The following is an 18,298-nucleotide window of genomic DNA, read 5'->3' as shown; positions in this document are numbered from 1 at the left end:
CACCCTAGCAGAAGTCAGTTGTCACCAGCCTGGGGGTGAGGCTGGATGCAGAACTCAAATTGGAAGCTCACATTAACATGGTTTTACGAGCCTGCTTCTTTAACCTGTGACGGGTAACCAAAATCAAGCCCACGCTGTCTCGAGTTAGCATAAACAATGTAAGTGAATGGTAACAGCTGGCATTTAGTGTGAACAAGTCATGAAAACGACTTAATAAGGCAGCACTGAGACGTCTTCACTTGGTACATAACTCTGTAGCCAGATTTCTGACAGGGACGAGGAAGTCGGCACACATCACTCCTGTGATGGCCTCATAACATTGGCTTCCTGTAAGTTTTCGGGCTAAATTTTAAATTATTTGCTATGTCTTCCGGTCTCTTTTTGGTGGTGCCCCACCATACTTGGCAGCGCTAATAAAAAGTAAAACTTATTGTTTTAAGGAAGACTTTTTCTAAGTACTAACTTTTAAAATAGTATTTTTGGTCTTTTATGAATCTGGCTATTTTGTAGCAATATGAGATTGCTGAAATATAAAGTGCATTACAAATTATATGTATTATTATTATTATTATTATTATTATTATTATTATTATTATTATTATTATTATTATTATTATTATTATTATTATTATTATTATACTCAACTATACTTGTCAACGTTTTTGGTTTGTGTAAATTCAGTTTGCTATAGGGGCCAGGGGAGATTTCTACTTTAACTCATAAAACAGGTTCAGGTGGTCTAATACATGCATTTTAAGTTACTACGTACCCCTGCTCTAAAGGTGTGGAACGTGATTCCTCGCTACGGTAAGAGCCAGACACACCCACACACCGTCAGATGATTTTGAGAATCTTTTATTAACTGCAACGCTTGTCACTCGCAGGCAGTCGGATGCGAGTCGTTCTCTCTTCCTGACTGCTTTCTCTGTTTGTCAGAACTCCTCCTCCTCCGCTGCCACCTGTACGTGTAGAGTTGGAGGTGTGATGATTGATGCAGCCCACCTGCAGGCAGTCTACTTCCAGCGCGCCACCATAGTCACTCACAGTTATTTTCTGTCTGAACATGAAAATAGTCTCCTACACCTTTCTGCTGCATTAGCGTCTGATAGAAAATAGACGGTGAAACTCTAGGATTAGAAAATCCTGACAGATCTACGTCGCACTGCCACTTAACATTCATGGACTCACCCGTGTTGACTCAGAACGTTTAAGGCTGTTGTTGGTTTAGTTTCCAGCAAACAGCAGAGAATGTCTTGGCTTGCAGATGCTAACTGTTAGCATTAGCATCTCCACCACATGGCAGGAGCACCTCAAGGCTTGTATTATTTGTGCAGATAAAACGTCAGTGTTGCAAAGCAAATTGAGTCAGTGGTATTGCTGCATTGCTGTTATCCAATCTGAGGTAAGATGCCCAAATATCAGAAAATCCTGCCGTGTTCTGCCACTCTCTTCTCCAGCAGACTCCTCCGTACTAATACAGGCGCTTCTGGGTGCTTACAAGACATTCATTCCTACTAGAGACCACTGCAATTTTATTGATTAGATTATTGTTTAACATCTTTAAGAAATGGTTAACCAGAAAAGGGAATTTCCCATACCCTCCTACTACCTTTGTTGACTTTATATAGAGTAGAAATCTTAACCAATTTTCCAGTAAAACTTATTCAAATAAAATTAAACAGCTTGAATTTTCCTCCACAGTTGTGACCATCGATGAAGAGCCATGTTTGCTCCTTCCTCTCCACACCAGAGAGAAAGTAGAGAAGCTGCTTTTCAGGGGAAATGAAGTAGACAACTCCAGCCACTTGCAGGACAGCGACTGGTGCAACCTTGCAGGCCTCCTTGGGTACGAGGAGGAGCGTATTGCAACCTTCCAGCAGGAGGACAATCCTGTCCGAGCTCTCCTGTCTGACTGGGCGAGCAAGGACTGTGCCAGCATTGATGCACTGTGCACGGCGCTACGTAAGATCAACCGTGATGACGTGGCCCAGAGCTTGGTACTGAGCCCGGGTGCTACAAAGCCTACTGCTACATCTGTGGTCTGACTTTAAGGCTGTACTGTGAGCAAAAATGTAACACCTGAACCTTAATATTATAATATTACTACTTGGCTAATGTTATTCCATGTAATTTATGCTGCAACTGCTTAATGAAGCCACTAGTCAGAATGCTGGCCCTTTAAATGGCTGAAATACTCAAGACGAAAATGTAAAAAATAACAGTCCATTGTAAAGTAAAGGGATATAAGCCATAACTTTTAGATAACTGCTACAATGGGCTTGTAGATTTAATGTGTTTAAATCCACACAGCTTATAAAACAAGTGGAAAGCTATTAACTTAACCCTAGAATGATTCCATTTTCTGCTTTTCCACTTTGTGACATGTAGCTCTGAATAAACTAACCAAATGGAGCAGCGGTGTGCTGTAAACTGAAGATGCTGTGAAGATCTTTCTCTCTAATTCACTCATGTCATTACTGTCTCCATTACGAAACCTGTGGAGTCTCTGTGGCCTTTGCAGTTTTGTCCCTCGAAATCTGTTACTAAAGAAGTGGAAGTGTTCTTGGACCGTACCTGTCAAGTGAAATTATTTAGATGCCACGTCGTACTTTTTCAATTTAGCTTGACAAATGGTTTGTGTCCATTACCACTCCCAGATGAGGCCTTCCCACGTTGGAGTCTGTAGATCTGTGCAAATGTGACACCTTGAGGAAGTGCTCGTGGACTCCTTTCAAACGAACCTCTTCCTTCACACAAAATCAGGCAATGATCATCCTTTTGTTTTAAATATTTGTTAGATGAAGACGTGTTAGGTGTGTTTTGCTGACACTTTTCTTTTTCAAGCAAGTGCTGGAAGAATGTTAGTGGTGTGTGGGTCTGTAGGTCACTGACCAAGGCAACATGACTCCAGCATAGCTGCAGAACACACAGACTCCTTCATACCTAGTAGAGGGTAGGGACTCTGTAACATAAACTATATGTAGATGGCGAACAGTTACACACACAGCGTAGGCATAGATATGTAAAGACCTAGATTCTGTAGCCATGCATGTATGTGATGTACCTAAACCAGGACAGAGCTCATGTGTTCATTCTTAGTCACCGATGAGGGAACAGAATACTTTAGATCCTGCCGTATAAATGATATAGGGCACTCTCGTGATGGACCATACAATGTTTGTCGTTATTTGTAATGATGTTATGTACAACGGTTACCTTTGATGTCTAAAAACATGTTTCTTTTGCTTTCACACACACACACTCACACACACACACAGACACACACGCACGCACGCACACACACACACACACACACACACACACACACACACACACACACACACACACACACACACACACACACACACACACACACATTTAGGACCCAGAGCTACAAAAACATTCATATTTGTGTTTTGCTCAACTTCTCAGGAATTTTAGATGCTTTGTTCATTCCTGTGGATGACAATCCTTCTTGCTTGGGATGCACTGATACCACATTACAAGTACTTGCCACACAGAGTATAAGTACTAATGAAAGTCCTTTTGCTTTCCACTTTGAAATGCTTCCTCAAGGCTGACCATCAAGGCTGCTGCTACGATCCCATGTCTGATCCAGACCTCTAGAAAGTGGAACTAAGGCTAAACTATTTCCTTTAAGTGTTTAATAATGTCCTGAGCTAATAACTTCCCTGAGTACAGGAAGACATCATATATAAAAACTCAGTGTAAAGCTGAATTAGAGACAACAGTACCAAAGCACCCTCTAGTGGATGGCTGCAGTGGAAGTTTTAAGTTCCATTTCTCCATTTAAATGAATGAGATTTTTTTTATTTTTACCAAATATTCTAAATAGTTTTTCTAGGTGTAGACTGGTGATGATAAAAAAACACATCTTCGCCTTATTGCCATGTGTTCAAATATACATTTCCCTTCTACGTGCATTTAGTTATTTGATATTTAAAAAACCCATAAATGAGATAATTTGACTGTTTTGTTTGAACAGCCAATGTAGATTAAAAATTATTTGTCTACGTTTTATTCAAGTTGTAGGTGCAGGTTTGGCCATTTATTATGTAACTCCAGAAAATTTAGAATACTCGAGTAAAAAATCTCATAATAATGATGCATTTAGGATTTTAATTGATGGTTAAAACCATTGGCCATATATTTAATGGACAAACCCACCATGTTTCTGAAAAGCTGAATTAAAGCCCAGTAGGTGGTTCTCTCTATTGCCATCTTGGCTGTGTCTTGTCACTCATTAAAAATACAAAAATAGAGCTAAGAGTGGGGCTGTGAGGGTGGGTGAAGATGATGGACACCCATTAAACTCGATTTAGCTATGAGTTAACCAAAGCTAACGGAGGTTAATGGGCCCTATTAGCCAGAAAAAACGTGATTGAGTACCTCTGCTACTCTCTTCCTTCTAGTCTGTAACACTTTAATGTGAGGCGGAGGCCTTCCCTGGAGCATGCAGAGGGCAAGCCGCTAGTGCTGATGGCTAATCTACTTCCTGTCAGTCAAGTATTCATGATTTCAATTAGGAATGGGCGATGTGGCCTATGTCTATATCATGATATTTGTTGAAGCATATGCGGTAAAAAAAAATTGCAATATATCCTTTTCCTCTGTTTATACGTGTCAAAATGACACCGGAACAAATACTTCTACTAAATACCATAGAACATTTAAACATATTTAAAAAATGCTAAACATCTTAAACAATTTTATTTTATGATTCTTTCTATGCAACACAAACTTTCTCATTAAATGAATAAAAAATAAGAGATTTTAAATCAAATACAAAATAAATTTGATGAAAAGACAAAATTCTGAATAGTTTGAACTGAAATGATAAATTTAAAACAGAAATAGCACTTCTTCGTGCTTTCTGATTCGGTTTTCATCGTTGACTTTTGCTCATATAAGTTAAGTTGCTTCAGCAGTGAATCACAGTGGAAAAAAATGATGCTTTGCTGTGTTTTTGTTGAGAACAGTGAGGTAAGATCAGAGAGGTTTCCAATTTCTTTGCCTTTTATTAAGCAATGCCCAGACCAGCACGGAGAGAGATGCGCAGCTTTAGACTTGTGCTTTGTTAATAAATGGGAAAAACAGCTGAAACTGCAAAACTTGTTCTAACTAAATCACAGGAGATGACTGTGTGTTAATCGTGTGAAATGAACTGCATTTAAGGTAATTAGTGTTAACAAGCTAATAACGCAGATCCGACCAGAATATGTTACTGAGGAAGATTTTCTGCTCAACATCAGATTTCTTAAACCCAAAGCAGGTCTGGATAAACAACGTTGCCCCATCTTCTTCACAAGCACTTCTCAATCCACACGCACCGCATTGTAGCTGCTTTCATCCAACACAGAAGCAGCTTGAAAACATCCATGCACAACTTGGATGTTACGTTCCTCAAGGGCAACCTGCTGGCTTGATTATCAGCTGTAAGTTGCTTTGGACAAAAGCTAAATACAAAAACAGAAACTTGCTTCTTTCTGGAGCCAGCCCGTAGTGGATGAGGGGGAAACTGCAGGTTTTGTTGCTCTTGCTTAGCTTCAGTTTTCTCAGGTGGAGTTTGTTCTTTTTTAAAACCTAAAGAAAATGAACAAATTTGAATCCAGGATGTTTTGCATACTGTGGGCTGCTAGCTCTTCATCTGAACACCATAACTTGCTTCCTCTAACCACCTGGATGCTCAGCTGAGAGGCGAACAGCATGTAAAGTGGTATCGATATCTTCGTATCTTTTTTATGTATATTTCTATTGTACAGCACTTTGGTACATGTTGTTTTTTTTATTAGTGCTTTATAAATAAATTAGATTTGGTATTGGAATGCTTTTACGAATATGAATGCGCCAAAAAACGGTGTCAGAAAAATACCCAATCCTGGTATCGGTGCATCCCTACTTCGTACAGAAGAACTGAATAAAGAACAGGCAGGGGGAGAGATGTTTGGTAAATGTTGTGTAAAACATCAGTGGAATTTCAACATTCTATCTTTCTTAATTTTTTGTTCTTTACAAAAGAATTTGGACCTACTTTGTGTCCGTAGCACGGACAATATTTGAAGGATGAAACATTTGGGCTAACTGAGTTAAACCCAGACAAGAAGCACAGACTGTCACTAACCCTAGTGCTTTAGTGTTACTATACATGAAGGTATTCTTACTACTCTCTGATCACTGTTGTATTATAACTTCTAAACAACATATTTCAATGGTATTACATTTCTTTCTGTACTTACATGTGTAACCAGTTCATTTTAAAAACTTTTTCGCATCACAAGTGCCTGGGAATGATTTCAGGTGTATTCTAATGTTGTGCATTTGTTTTGTGTATTTTTAGTGTATTTGTGAGAATGTCTTCTTTAAAAACATTAATTTACATGTAAATAATTAGTCCTTTTACATATTTTATTTTCGTTAAAGCCTAAGGAACCACTGTATAGTAAATATGTAAACAGGGCTCTGTAACTCTATCACTGCTATCCTACTTTAATGTAAAATAAAAATTGCTGGGAAGAGAATTTTGTGCCACACTGAGGAAATTCACAAAATACCCTCTATCTGGTTTAGCTGAGTGCCATTAAGAAGACCAACCTGAAAGTAGTTTTGAGAAATGTATGAAGCAGAAAGTGTTTAGTTTTACTTGTGAATAGAAATGACCTGTCAGGCTTTAACCATTAGCAGACATATAATCTTTACTGGGAATCACTGTGATCTGAGTATTTTTTTTTACTATAAAAATATTAAAACAAGACAAACATTTTGGACCTACGTACAGTGGCGTTCAAGAGTCGAAACAAGCACCATCTCTGCACTAGCTGTTAGTAACATTCATGAAAGTTTCCAAAAACAAAAATGAGATGTCAATTTCAGAACATTACCAATTACAATGTTATTAATGTAAGAAGATGGGTCCCTTTTCCCATAATGTGTAACAGCCCCTCTGGTTTTTCTTCCAAGCTAAAGCATCTTGTTGTGTACTTGGCTGTCCAAATATCTGAAAACATCCACAGTTGAACTAATTTAGCAGCAGTATTTATTTTTGTGATTGCTATCATTAGCTGTAGCATCTGACCATGTTCAAAAACACTGTTGCTGTTTAGGTCATTATAGGTTAAAGTAGCTTCCCTGTTTCCTGATTGACTTCAGTTTTTCACCAGCATCGTTTACGACTTTAAATAATTCATCACTTCGACCCGAGAGACTCAGAACGTGAGACTTTTCTCATCTCATTTTTAGTTTTAAATACAGAAAAATAGTTTTGTTTCAAAGTTTAAACTTTCAATCCCATTTTATTTTGCTTTTCTGATGCTACAACTAAACTTTTGCTATGGGCAGATTATTTGAGTCTGTGTACAGACAAAAATAACACTTTGAACAAATAACCCAGTTGAAGGTGAAAAGTTGTAATGTACTTCAGCGACCATGTTCTGAGTTTTCTTGTAAAATGGGATTAAAGCAACGGAAGGGGACAAGGAGGTGAATCTATAGTAAACTCCCTATATCTAAGTTAGTGGTCACAGGACTGATGCACTGGGATGTACTTGTAGAGATTTAAACAACACTGAATGTTCATGTAGACTAACATATATACTGTTCTATACTTAATGTGAACTTCCTACAGCAGTAAATAAAGCTCTTCAGTTGACTCATTCTCTGTTTTTATTCACATTACACAAATGCAAATGTTCATATTTGGTTAAAAGCTCTCCATGATCAATAACCATTAATAGGACGATAGATGATCACGTGAATACACTGTAGAACAGGTTTATGAAATGGTTACATTTAGTCAAGTAGGCAATTTTTTTAAATGTTCTGTGCCTGGGATTCCATTTAGTGCATTTACAGAAGAAAGTCGAAAAATTATCACGCAAAAGTTCATTTATTTCAGTAGCCTGTTTCAACAAATGAATAGTGCCACTTTTCCACCAAACAGAGGCAGCATCAGAGAGCCTTTGGTCATTCATAAGTGGTCAGCCTGTGGCGCGATCATGTGTTTTTCACAAAAGATTACACAGTGATTAACGGGTAGTGTGGGGTCGGGGTTGTATCAGCTAGTCGACTAGTCGACTTCAATGCTCTGTAGTGACTTTTAATGCCTTTCATAGACTAGTCGCTGTCACGTGATAATGACCGACAAGATGCAGTCCTCAGAAAAGACAGCAGGTGACGAGCCCCTGCGCGTCGGGAGGCGACGTGCTGTGCCAGAGCGTCGGTATCTGACGCCCGCGGTAAAACAGACATTTGACCAAATTGTGACCTTTACCCTCTTGCAGTTTAACCTTTCGCTCACCCCCATCCTAACTTTAACCAGCTTGCTCATGCAAGCTCTGATCACTGACGCGCTCCAGACATCTGCGTCCTGAGCACGGCCACAGTAACATTATCAAATTAGGTGTCGCCACCTCAAAAACAAATTTAACACGGGATCGTTTCTGTCAGCTCATTTCCTTTTATGTTTTCTGTTTTTTATTTGTTCCTGATGTATTTTGCTGCTGTGGAGCAGAGCGTATCACCTATTTTGCCAGGTAGCAGTTTCTCTTTAAGACTGAGAGGAGATGCAGGAAGATAATAAACAGAGAAAGGACAGAAAAATAGTCAAATAAAAACAAGTTCGTTTTTGTATCTGGTGTTTGCAACAAACAGACACCATTGAAGGTAATCAGAAGTGAGGATCAGAAAATGAAATAATTATTTTAATGTTTAGAGCAGCAACTCTGAGAGGCTGCAGGCGCATCAGTGAGTTTGCGGCCGCTGCGCAGGGGGAGTGGGGAGAGGGCTGAAGCAGGGGAACAGTAAAGATGCAGAAACTACCGTTGTTAAAAGAGATGTGTTTAAAGCTGCTTTCCGGAGTTTTCTCCTTCAGAATTTATGTATGATTTGTCAGAAATCCGTAAAAGTGATTATCTTATCATGTATTGTGATATAATATAAACAATACGTCTTTTTGTTTTTTTGCTAAGCACGCCCCCTGCCCGGCAGAGCTCTGTGCAGTAGGAAACTGAGCGCCAACCAGAACTAACCAACAGCGTTAGACTGCCGCTTAGACGCTTCAAATTTAAGGAATACCTCGGCTGATGCAGAGTTGATGAACTTTTCACAGACAAGAAAGTCTCTAAAATATAAATATATGAAAACACAACATGGCATGAGAATATTACTCGTAAAACAACGTGTTTTAGCTCTGTTTGTCGGCTACAGAAGCACATTTATAAACAGGAACGTGAAGTTGCCGTCTTAAAAAATAGAGGAACAGTGTTTTTGTGTGTTACGCTTGTCAGCCACTAGATGGATAAGAGAAATACTCCGGAAGGAAGCTTTAACTTTGAAAAATGTGGGTGCAATTTCAATTGTCAAAAACTCCAGCGAACCAACCCCCACTTCTCTTTAAGTGTTGGTTCTGCTGTAACAGGTGAATTTCCCTGTTTGTGGGATCAATAAAGTCTATTCTATTCTATTCTATTTCTAAAGACACACCATGGTGGCAGTATTACCCTGATTTGCCGCCATGGTGTATCTTTTGAAAGTGGCTGATAATTCTACTAGATTACTGTTATGTGGAGCGGTTTGCAACCGAGTGCGAAGCAGCTGGGATGAGAGTCAGCTCCTCTAAATCTGAGACCATGGTTTGAGTCAGAAAAGGGGAGAATGCCTTCTTTAGGTCAGAGATGAGGTCCTACCCCAAGTGGAGGAGTTCAAGTATCTCAGGGTCTTGTGAGGGCAAAATGGTGTGTGGGATCAATAGACTGGTGCTGTGTTTGCCGTGATACGGATGAAGCTCTTGATGTACCGGTCGATCTACGTTCCTACCCTCATCTACGGTCATGAGCTTTGGGTGGTGACGGATACAAGCGGCCAAAATGAGTTATCTCCTCAGAATGGCTGGGCTCTTCCTTAGAGGTAGGGTGAGAAGCTTTGTCATCTGGGAGGGGTTTGGAGTAGACCTGCTGCTCCTTCACATTGAGAGGAGCCAGATGAGGTGGCTCTGGCATCTGATTAGGATGCCTCTTGGACGCCTCCCTGGTGAGGTTTTCCAGGCATGTTCAACTGGGAGAAGACCTAAAGGGAGACCCAGGACATGCTGGAGGGATTATGTCTCACAGCTGGCCAGGGAACGCCTTGGGATTTCATAAGAGGAGCTGGCCCAAGTAGCTGGGGAGAGGGAAGCCTGGGCCTCTCTGCTTTGTCTGCTGCTCCCGCTACCCAACCCCGGATAAGCAGAAGATCTACTCAAAAGGTGAAACTAATATATCAGATAAACTCATGTATTAGAATATTAGGAAAAGGTTGAACATTCCAGGACTCTAATCAGTTAATCAATCCAAAACACCTACAAAGGGTTCCTGAGCCTTTAAATTGTCTTTCAATCCAAGATATATATTTAAAGAAAAATTGACTTTTGCACCATATTCTAATATTTCTAGTTTCACCCTTATGCGGTACTTTTCATTTTAACACTGAACGACATTTTTCTCACCTCTTGGACAAGCTAACCAAAACAAGGTTAAAATATCATAGACAGTATTAGATAGCACAACATCACAAACATAATATTCTGCCAACACAGCCTGCTGAATGATTAGGAGATTTAATGGTGCATGAAATGACCCATGCTGGTTTCATTATTGTCTGTCAGTGAACTTTCCATGGTGAGAATGTCACAAGTTTCAAAATGGGGTGATGGATTAGTGAAGCACCAGAACAGATGACCCACCAAGGCTGACAAAACATCTGAAACATTTGTGATTGTGATACATGTGTACAAATGATCCTTTACTGGACCAGTCCATCCCACACCATAGAAACAAACTATGTGAAGCAACAGTGTTCACAGATCGATAATGATAATACAGAAATCAATCCAAATGCTAGAAAAATATCATGAATTAAACTCTTCATACCGGATCTACTAGTTCACAATCCAATAAAATCTGATGCAAGTCTTTGACCGGCAGGCCTGCTCTCTCCAGTTTGATCTGCCTCTTCTTGTTCAGATCAGAAATGGCACAAGCACGATGTAAAACGGTCCCGGTATCCAGTATCAGTCTCTAACTTCCCTCCTTTGCAAATGGAAAACACATTGGCTCTCTGACTGCTGCTAACCTCTAGCGAGTCGTTAGCTAGGAATGTTTGACATGTGAAGGGAGCCATGTGTGCAGAAGTGACATGTGGTGGTGAAAGGGGATAAGTCATGTTGAGTTTTGGGTGACCAGTTCAGTTTTGGGTGCACGTTAAATAGGAAGTGAAGAAAATCACCTCATCGACTTGGAGGAGCTTCAGGATCATCGTGATGTTTGCAGCTAAAAGCCTGATGCAGCTTCTAATGTTTGACAACATTTAGCCCACATTAAAAATTGCACCACTAATATGATTTTCTCTGCTGAACCATTGAAATATATGGGTTGAAATAAATGAAAGTTAAAACCATTTAAAGTGATTTTCTGCAAAGCTCTAATGGTAGATTAGTTGACTTTTAATTATTTAAAATAAAAGCTTAATTGAAAGACAGAGCTGCCAGCTCTCATGCAACAAATGTGAGAAACATGCTGTCTTCACACACTGTCATGCCACACAGGGCCGGAGTGGGACACATTTTCAGCCCTGGAGTTTCAGACCCCAGACCGGCCCACTTAATGAATTATTATTAAAATCATGTTAGAACTTTATATGTATGGTCTACAAAAGCACACTACTCGGTAAAGCCTTGTAATTCAGTGCAAGAAAGAGTTGCTTTACAATGTAGGTTTATTTGAACATCAGTGCACATCTCCAACATTGTTCTTTACAACACATTCTCTAACAATATAACAATCTACCTTCTGTTCAAACAGCTGTTCTGAGATTTTCAAACCTTTAAAATGAAATGACTCAGCACTCCCTTTCACACTTTTTCCAGTTTCCCTATACTCACCTGCACACAATTAAAATAATCATCTGTAAAGCTTTAGCAAATTTGATATGGAAAACACATTTTTTGTAACCAATTAAAATATTTTCTATGGCAAAATATGCAGGCTTATTTCATTTTACTTTCATTCTAATAGCGATCTGTTGTGGGCTTTGTGCATTTACTAATAAAAATACAACAGGTCACTACTATTATTTGGACATTAAAATTATTATAATGAAACTAATGTTTGCTTGTTTGCACATGAGTTGGCTCACCTTCTATCCCAACAGGAGCAATACCCTCACTGCTGGCTCCTGGCTCTTCTTCTGACACTACATTGTGTGAAAATTGTCACAATTCAGCATTCATTTTCCTTTTTTACACGCTTTCTGATCAATGCTGATTCATCTAGCATTTTAGAACACTTTCATATAGAGCCAGGATAGTTTTCATCATATAAATTTTAATAATATTCAGTTCACTGACTCAATAAGTAATCCTACCTGTACATGCCCGCTCTGGAATTGTGGGCTTCTGCCTGGTGCTTATTAGGCCTACTGGATCTTGTGTTTGACTCTGAGGGGCTACAAGACAGTTTGGTGGCATCAGTCACATCATACTGTTAATTATATTACATAACGTTATGTCATGACACCATATAATTCATTATTGATGCTTAATTAACTTGAATGGTGATTTGCAGCCGATAAAGTTTAACATCTTGACTTGCCTTACCCGTTTTATCTTCATTTGAAGTTAAAGACCGCAAGCTTGTTTGAGAAAAAAAGGTGTTCATTTTTGCACATTTAGCTGCATCTGTTTCCAGCGCTTTCCTCTTTTAAATTCTTGCTTTCTCCGTGCCACCCTTGCTCTTTCTACTTTCCATCTTTCCGTCAACTGCGTGGTCACGTGGTGCGCACAGGCGCATACGGGGGAAAAAAAAACGAGCTGCAGCCTGCAGGTAGAGACAGCCGGGAGGAGCGTATGAGATCAGCCCGGCGGCCTCAGTGCCATGACTGAACACCGGCACCAAAAAATATAAATAAAATGATAAAAAACAAAAACGAGAGCACCGGCCCATGCGGCCCAAACATTGCGCAGCCCACCGGGAATTCTCCAGACCCTCCCGATTAGCTACTCCGGGCCTGATGCCACACCTCCAACTTCTCACGCTGGAAAGATATAATAGTTCATATGAGCCACCCATTGCATTGTACACACTCTCCTACGGTAGGTCGTGCACCTCGCTGCACTCACAGGTGTTGTGCTATAAATTGATGATCTGCCAAAAACTGATTACATGCAGCAGGAGCAAGTGTCCTTGCATTGTCGCAGCCTAATTAGTCAATTATCATCACTAAATAACAGAGTTATCTGTCAGTGACTTTAGCAGAGGCTTGTCTCATCATAGTTGAGTTTGTTTGTAGGATGTTTCTTACATACAGTTTTTAACCATCCATCCATTTTCAGCCACTTATCCGGGGTCGGGTTGCGGGGGCAGTAGCTAATCAGGGAGGCCCAGACTTCCCTCTCCCCAGCCACTTGGACCAGCTCCTCTGGGGGAATCCTAAGGCGTTGCCTGACCAGCTGTGAGGCATAGTCTCTCTGGCATGTCCTGGGCCTTCCTTTAGTCCTTCTATCGGTTGGACATGGCCGGAAAACCTCACCAAGGAGGTGTCCAGGAGGCATCCTTACCAGATGCTGGAGCCACTTCAGCTGGCTCCTCTCCACGTGGAGGAGCAGCAGGTCTACTCTGAGCCCCTCCCGGATGACCGAGCTTCTCACCCTTTCTCTAAGGGAGAGCCCAGCCAGTATTTAACCCTGAACCTAATATTAGAAACATGCATGTTTTCCATGCTATATTGGCTATCTGTAAAGTAACATAGCTTTTCTGCAATGAATAAAAAAAGTAACATTCATGCTTTTTTCCACAATATTATTGATAACATTTAGCATTTTCACTCATAATTAATTACCATTGTTTTATTTACATGGCAAAAGTGATAATTTACTGTAATTTCACTTCACTTCTCTCTTATAGAATTTATTATTGTGCACATTAAAGCACACTGGGTCTTTTGCATCATCCTAGTTAACCCCAAAATGGCTAAAACTGGACCCTTTTCGTCAGATTAATTATGTAATTTGTGCCAAATCGTGGTCTGTGGTTGCAAAAAAAGCTCTCAAAACAGGTAGCAAGTCAAATATAAAATACAATTTAAAATAAACATTTTACAGACACAGCCAATGTTTAATGGGGCTAACACAGAATTTGAACATAAAACATTTTTAGACATCAATTAAATAAACATCACTGAGAAACCAAAGCATTTTGTATACATGAAGATAAAGGTGAACAGAGAGAAATGTGTCTAGTTGGAAACACAGAAAAAAAAAACTAGAAGAAATGCAAACGATTATGTGCAGATGCATGTTTCAAATCACACTGATGCAGAAGAAGAGCTAAGTGGATCATGTGAGGAACATGAGAACCTTCTAGAACACTTTTCAGTTTCAGCCAAGGCAGCAAGGCAAGGCAGTTTTATTTGTAAAGCACAATTCATGCACAGAGGGAATCCAATGTGCTTTCCAGGAGCAAGAACAGCTAAATCAACATTATTAAAATACACATATACATTTAGATCAACTTAAATAAACAAATGAAATTCAGATTTAAGAATCAGATAAAAGGCAAAGTTAAAGGGTGAGCAGTTACAGTGCAGAAGGTGCAGCATAAAAAGGGGCTCTAAGGCAAAGACAATAATTTTGACTCTTCTAGATTATGAATTTTGTTGTATTTTAATTCAGCAACTCATTGAAAAGGGATGAGAGAATAATCATGTTGTAAAAATCCTGTACATTCTATTACCATTGTTCGAGGAGAGCATTCAGTCAGTAGAAACGTAGATGAAGGTGTATTTGAGGAAAAGGTGGAGGCAAATGAACAAACCTTTGGGCACGGCAATCATGAAACAAAGCAGACACGCAGCTCAAAACTTAAGACCTTTCTTTCATAAAAAGTATAAACGTCTGACTCAGAGTTTGCAGGTATGCACAAAGAAATACTTTCTCATCTGCATTTCTGCCCGTTTTATATTTTTTCCTTCTTAGGCTTCGTTTTAACTTGACTTTATGCTCTGTAACATTTTTCACAAGTTGAGGCTAAACCTTTCATTCCCAGAGAGACCTGCTTGACCTTGTCTTGTAACATACATGCATCTTTACTGCTCATACTGTGCATACAGTGAGTTTTTTTTTATTTTCAGCAGGTCAAAGGTCATCTGGAAGTCTACAAACATAAATAACCTCTGAGTGAGGATCTTTGGTTGATTTTCCCTATAAATGGACAGGTTAAAAGGTGGTTTTAGTGAATCATGTGAGACTGTAACAGGAGATTTCTCTTTAGGTCTTTTAAAGGAGTCGATCCAGGGTGGGGCCGTGGAGGAAAGAAAGTGACTGATTCTATAAAGTCAAAGGTTGCTGTTTGACAAGCTAACAGAAGTAAAGCAGGGTTTTGTCTTTCTTGGGAACAATTAGGTGTGACTTTGAGGGTCAGATTCAAATTGTATTCTCTTTTGTAAATAAAGGATTAAAGGATGGAGCGGGCGGTGTTTGAAACACAACACGCCTAAATTAGGAGGACAGGTTTGTTGCACTGGATGCATTTACTATTTTCATTTCTGGAAAGAAAGTCTGATAGATCGAATTAATAAACCCAGTTTGGCTATTTACATTTATTGAGGACTTTATTTTCACAGACAGAAATAACAGAAAACCGGTAGCTTTTATTCCTATCTAAAAATACAGAAACACCTTCAATACACCATGGCAGCACCTGCAAAGAGAATTTTCTGGCTTCACTTTCCTCAATGGCAAAGGATGAAGATACCATGTGTTGCTTTAGAATGGAGTGAACAGGTGAGTATGATGGATGGGTGACAATGGCTGATGCACAACAAACGTAATTTAGTAACAAAAACTAAAATTATAAAGAGAAAAGTAACTGAAAGGAAACTTATTTTAAAGCCAAACACATTGTGAATGAATGATGATTTTATCTGATAAATGCAGAATGATATAATTATAATAATAATAACAATAGTTGTAGTTGTTTAGTTTTTCTAAACTAAATTTACAGTCTAATTTTAACAATAACCTGTTTTATTTTGTCATGTAATTATTTAGCAACCTAACCATAATAAATCAATTAAATTGGCCCTTGCCATCTGTAGATCCTCCAACAGAGGGAGCAGACATGTTGATGCAGGTTTTTGATGAAGGTACTAATAATAATAATCCCTCTGAAAGCTTTAAATCATTAATGGGATAAAGTTCCACAATGTTTAAGATTTCCTGGGGGAATTCCAGCAAATTGAGTTTGGTTCTGTTTCGTTTTTTCCTGTTTCCTCTCAGCTGTTGCCCAGGATGGGATCCCGATCCAAAGCGAAGAATTGATACAATTTACTGTCTTCTTTATACAATCTTTAAAATTTAGTTTTGGTTTTGTTGCACACTTCCTGGCAAGCCATTATGTAAATCCTTAAAAGCCAGGCATCAATTTCATTGGTTATTTATTTTCAAATGCATTTATTTTCACTCTCAGTGACACACTCCCCGGTTTAAAAAAGAATCAGTCAACAGGGCAGTCTGCCATACACCATCCGAGAAGCGAATACATCCTGCTCATGTCTCAAAGAAAGGCTCAAGTATAAATCGTTCAAAGTTCATGCCAAAGGAGCTTCATACAAGTGCCGTTCTGGAGTAGACACCATCTTTGTAGTTTTTCTCCATCGCAGCTCTGGTGCAGCCCCCCAGCAAACGTAGGGCACCTTTGGGTCCAATGGCTGACCTGCTGAGGCTACAGAGTGGCTAGACCAACCTGCAGAGCTAAATCTTTGCTACTGCTACAGATTTTTAAGCTAATTTGAAACAGAAACCACACAAAGCTTATCAAATGTAACAAAAATGGACTTTTCTGTTCTGGCCCGAGTGTTCGTGGCAACCGGGTCTGGGGGTTTAAGATTTTTGGCATCTGCCTGATCGATCCCGGTTGCTGCCTGGTGGGGTCTGGGTCCCTGGGCTCTGCTGGGTCCCCGGTGGGGGTGGTCGCCCCTGGATCCCGGGTCGCTGGGTCCCGGGGTCGGCCGGCTAGGGGGTGGGAGGCTGCGGGCGGGCCTGGGGGCTTGCTGCTGATATCTCCCGGGACTCTGCCGGCTGCTGGTTGTGGCCCCCCGGGGCGATCCTCTGTGCCTCTCGAGGGGGGTGGGGGCCTTTCTGGTTGCAGTCTCCTTGGGGTTCCTGTGTTCTGGGGCAGCGCCTGGATCTCTGGGACTTGGAGCTCCCCCCTTCTCCTACGCATCTTTGGGGGGCAGATCTGTGGTCCCTCACACTCTCTGTTGGACGCTCCCATAGAGAAACCTTGCATAAACAAGCGCGTGTACACACACAGGTGCTCACATGGTGCTCTCAAAAGTATGGGCTTGGGCACGTTAAACACAGGTCTTAAGACTATGGTGGCCACTTAATGCACTGTGATTTATTATCGTGTGATTCTTCAGTTAAACAATGTTGATTATATATTTCTTCATCAAGTCGAAGCAGTGATAGCTTGATCTTGTTGTATTGTTGTTGTGTCCCTTTTTTTGTTCTTTTGCTTTTTTTGTCTTTTTCTGCAGGTCTAGAAGCAAACTCTTGTTCATTATTTGTCTTTTCCTTTCTCTTTCACCTCTGTCTCCGTGTCTGGTCGGAATTACAAAGCATTCAAAAACAATAACGATAAAGTTTTAAGTATCGGCGTGACATTAAAAGCAGACGCTTTGATGCTCCACCTGAGCGTAAATCTGTAAGGCTTGTTACCAGCATTTGAACATCAATTCTGTTTGCTTCACAGCCAGACAGGACACGGTAAAATAAATAAATAAATAAAGTAACAAAAATGGACTTTTCTGTTCATGAATTCAATCTTGTATTTATTTGATGAAAATGATCCCATCATAAGTCACTATAAATCTATTTTGTAAGATGAGTCTCTGGGAGCCCTCTAAGTGTGTTAAGTGTTGTGCTGTGTTTACATTCAAAAGGGACTATGTAACCCTTTCTCTCACAAGCTGTCCATCAAATAAAAAATGAATTGATGTGGCTTTGGACTCTGTTCTGTTGTTCTGCTTGTAATCCTCCTCCATCACCTGCTCATGTTTGCTGAAACACATGGCTAGGCACTCCCAGACACCCACACAATTAAGTCAATGACGATGAAATTATATCTCTTTTATGAGCAAATGGAGAGAAAGGGGATGGAGAGAACATAGTTGGAAGCAGGGTGAGTCCATTTTGTTTCCCTCAGAGACAAAAGCAAATTCTATTAGGACTTTAACAGAGCCATTTTTC

General features: G+C 39.9%; 1 protein-coding gene across 2 annotated transcripts in view; it reads left to right on the top strand.

Moving 5' to 3' along the window:
• ngfrb (nerve growth factor receptor b) overlaps positions 1–7,666 on the top strand; it is a 54,544-nt gene extending 46,878 nt beyond the window's left edge. For both annotated transcript variants that reach the window (XM_015963187.3, XM_015963189.3), the window contains exon 7: positions 1,702–7,666. In XM_015963187.3, coding sequence (XP_015818673.1) covers positions 1,702–2,045 — 344 coding nt within the window. In that variant the 3' untranslated portion in view covers positions 2,046–7,666. The remainder of the gene's footprint in view (positions 1–1,701) is intronic.
• Positions 7,667–18,298: the final 10,632 nt, after the last annotated feature.

This window comes from Nothobranchius furzeri, chromosome 16 (assembly GCF_043380555.1).
Source record: "Nothobranchius furzeri strain GRZ-AD chromosome 16, NfurGRZ-RIMD1, whole genome shotgun sequence".
NCBI classification, from domain to species: domain Eukaryota; kingdom Metazoa; phylum Chordata; class Actinopteri; order Cyprinodontiformes; family Nothobranchiidae; genus Nothobranchius; species Nothobranchius furzeri.
The sequence above is the reverse complement of the archived record's forward strand: the minus strand, read 5'-3'. Positions and strand labels throughout refer to the sequence as shown.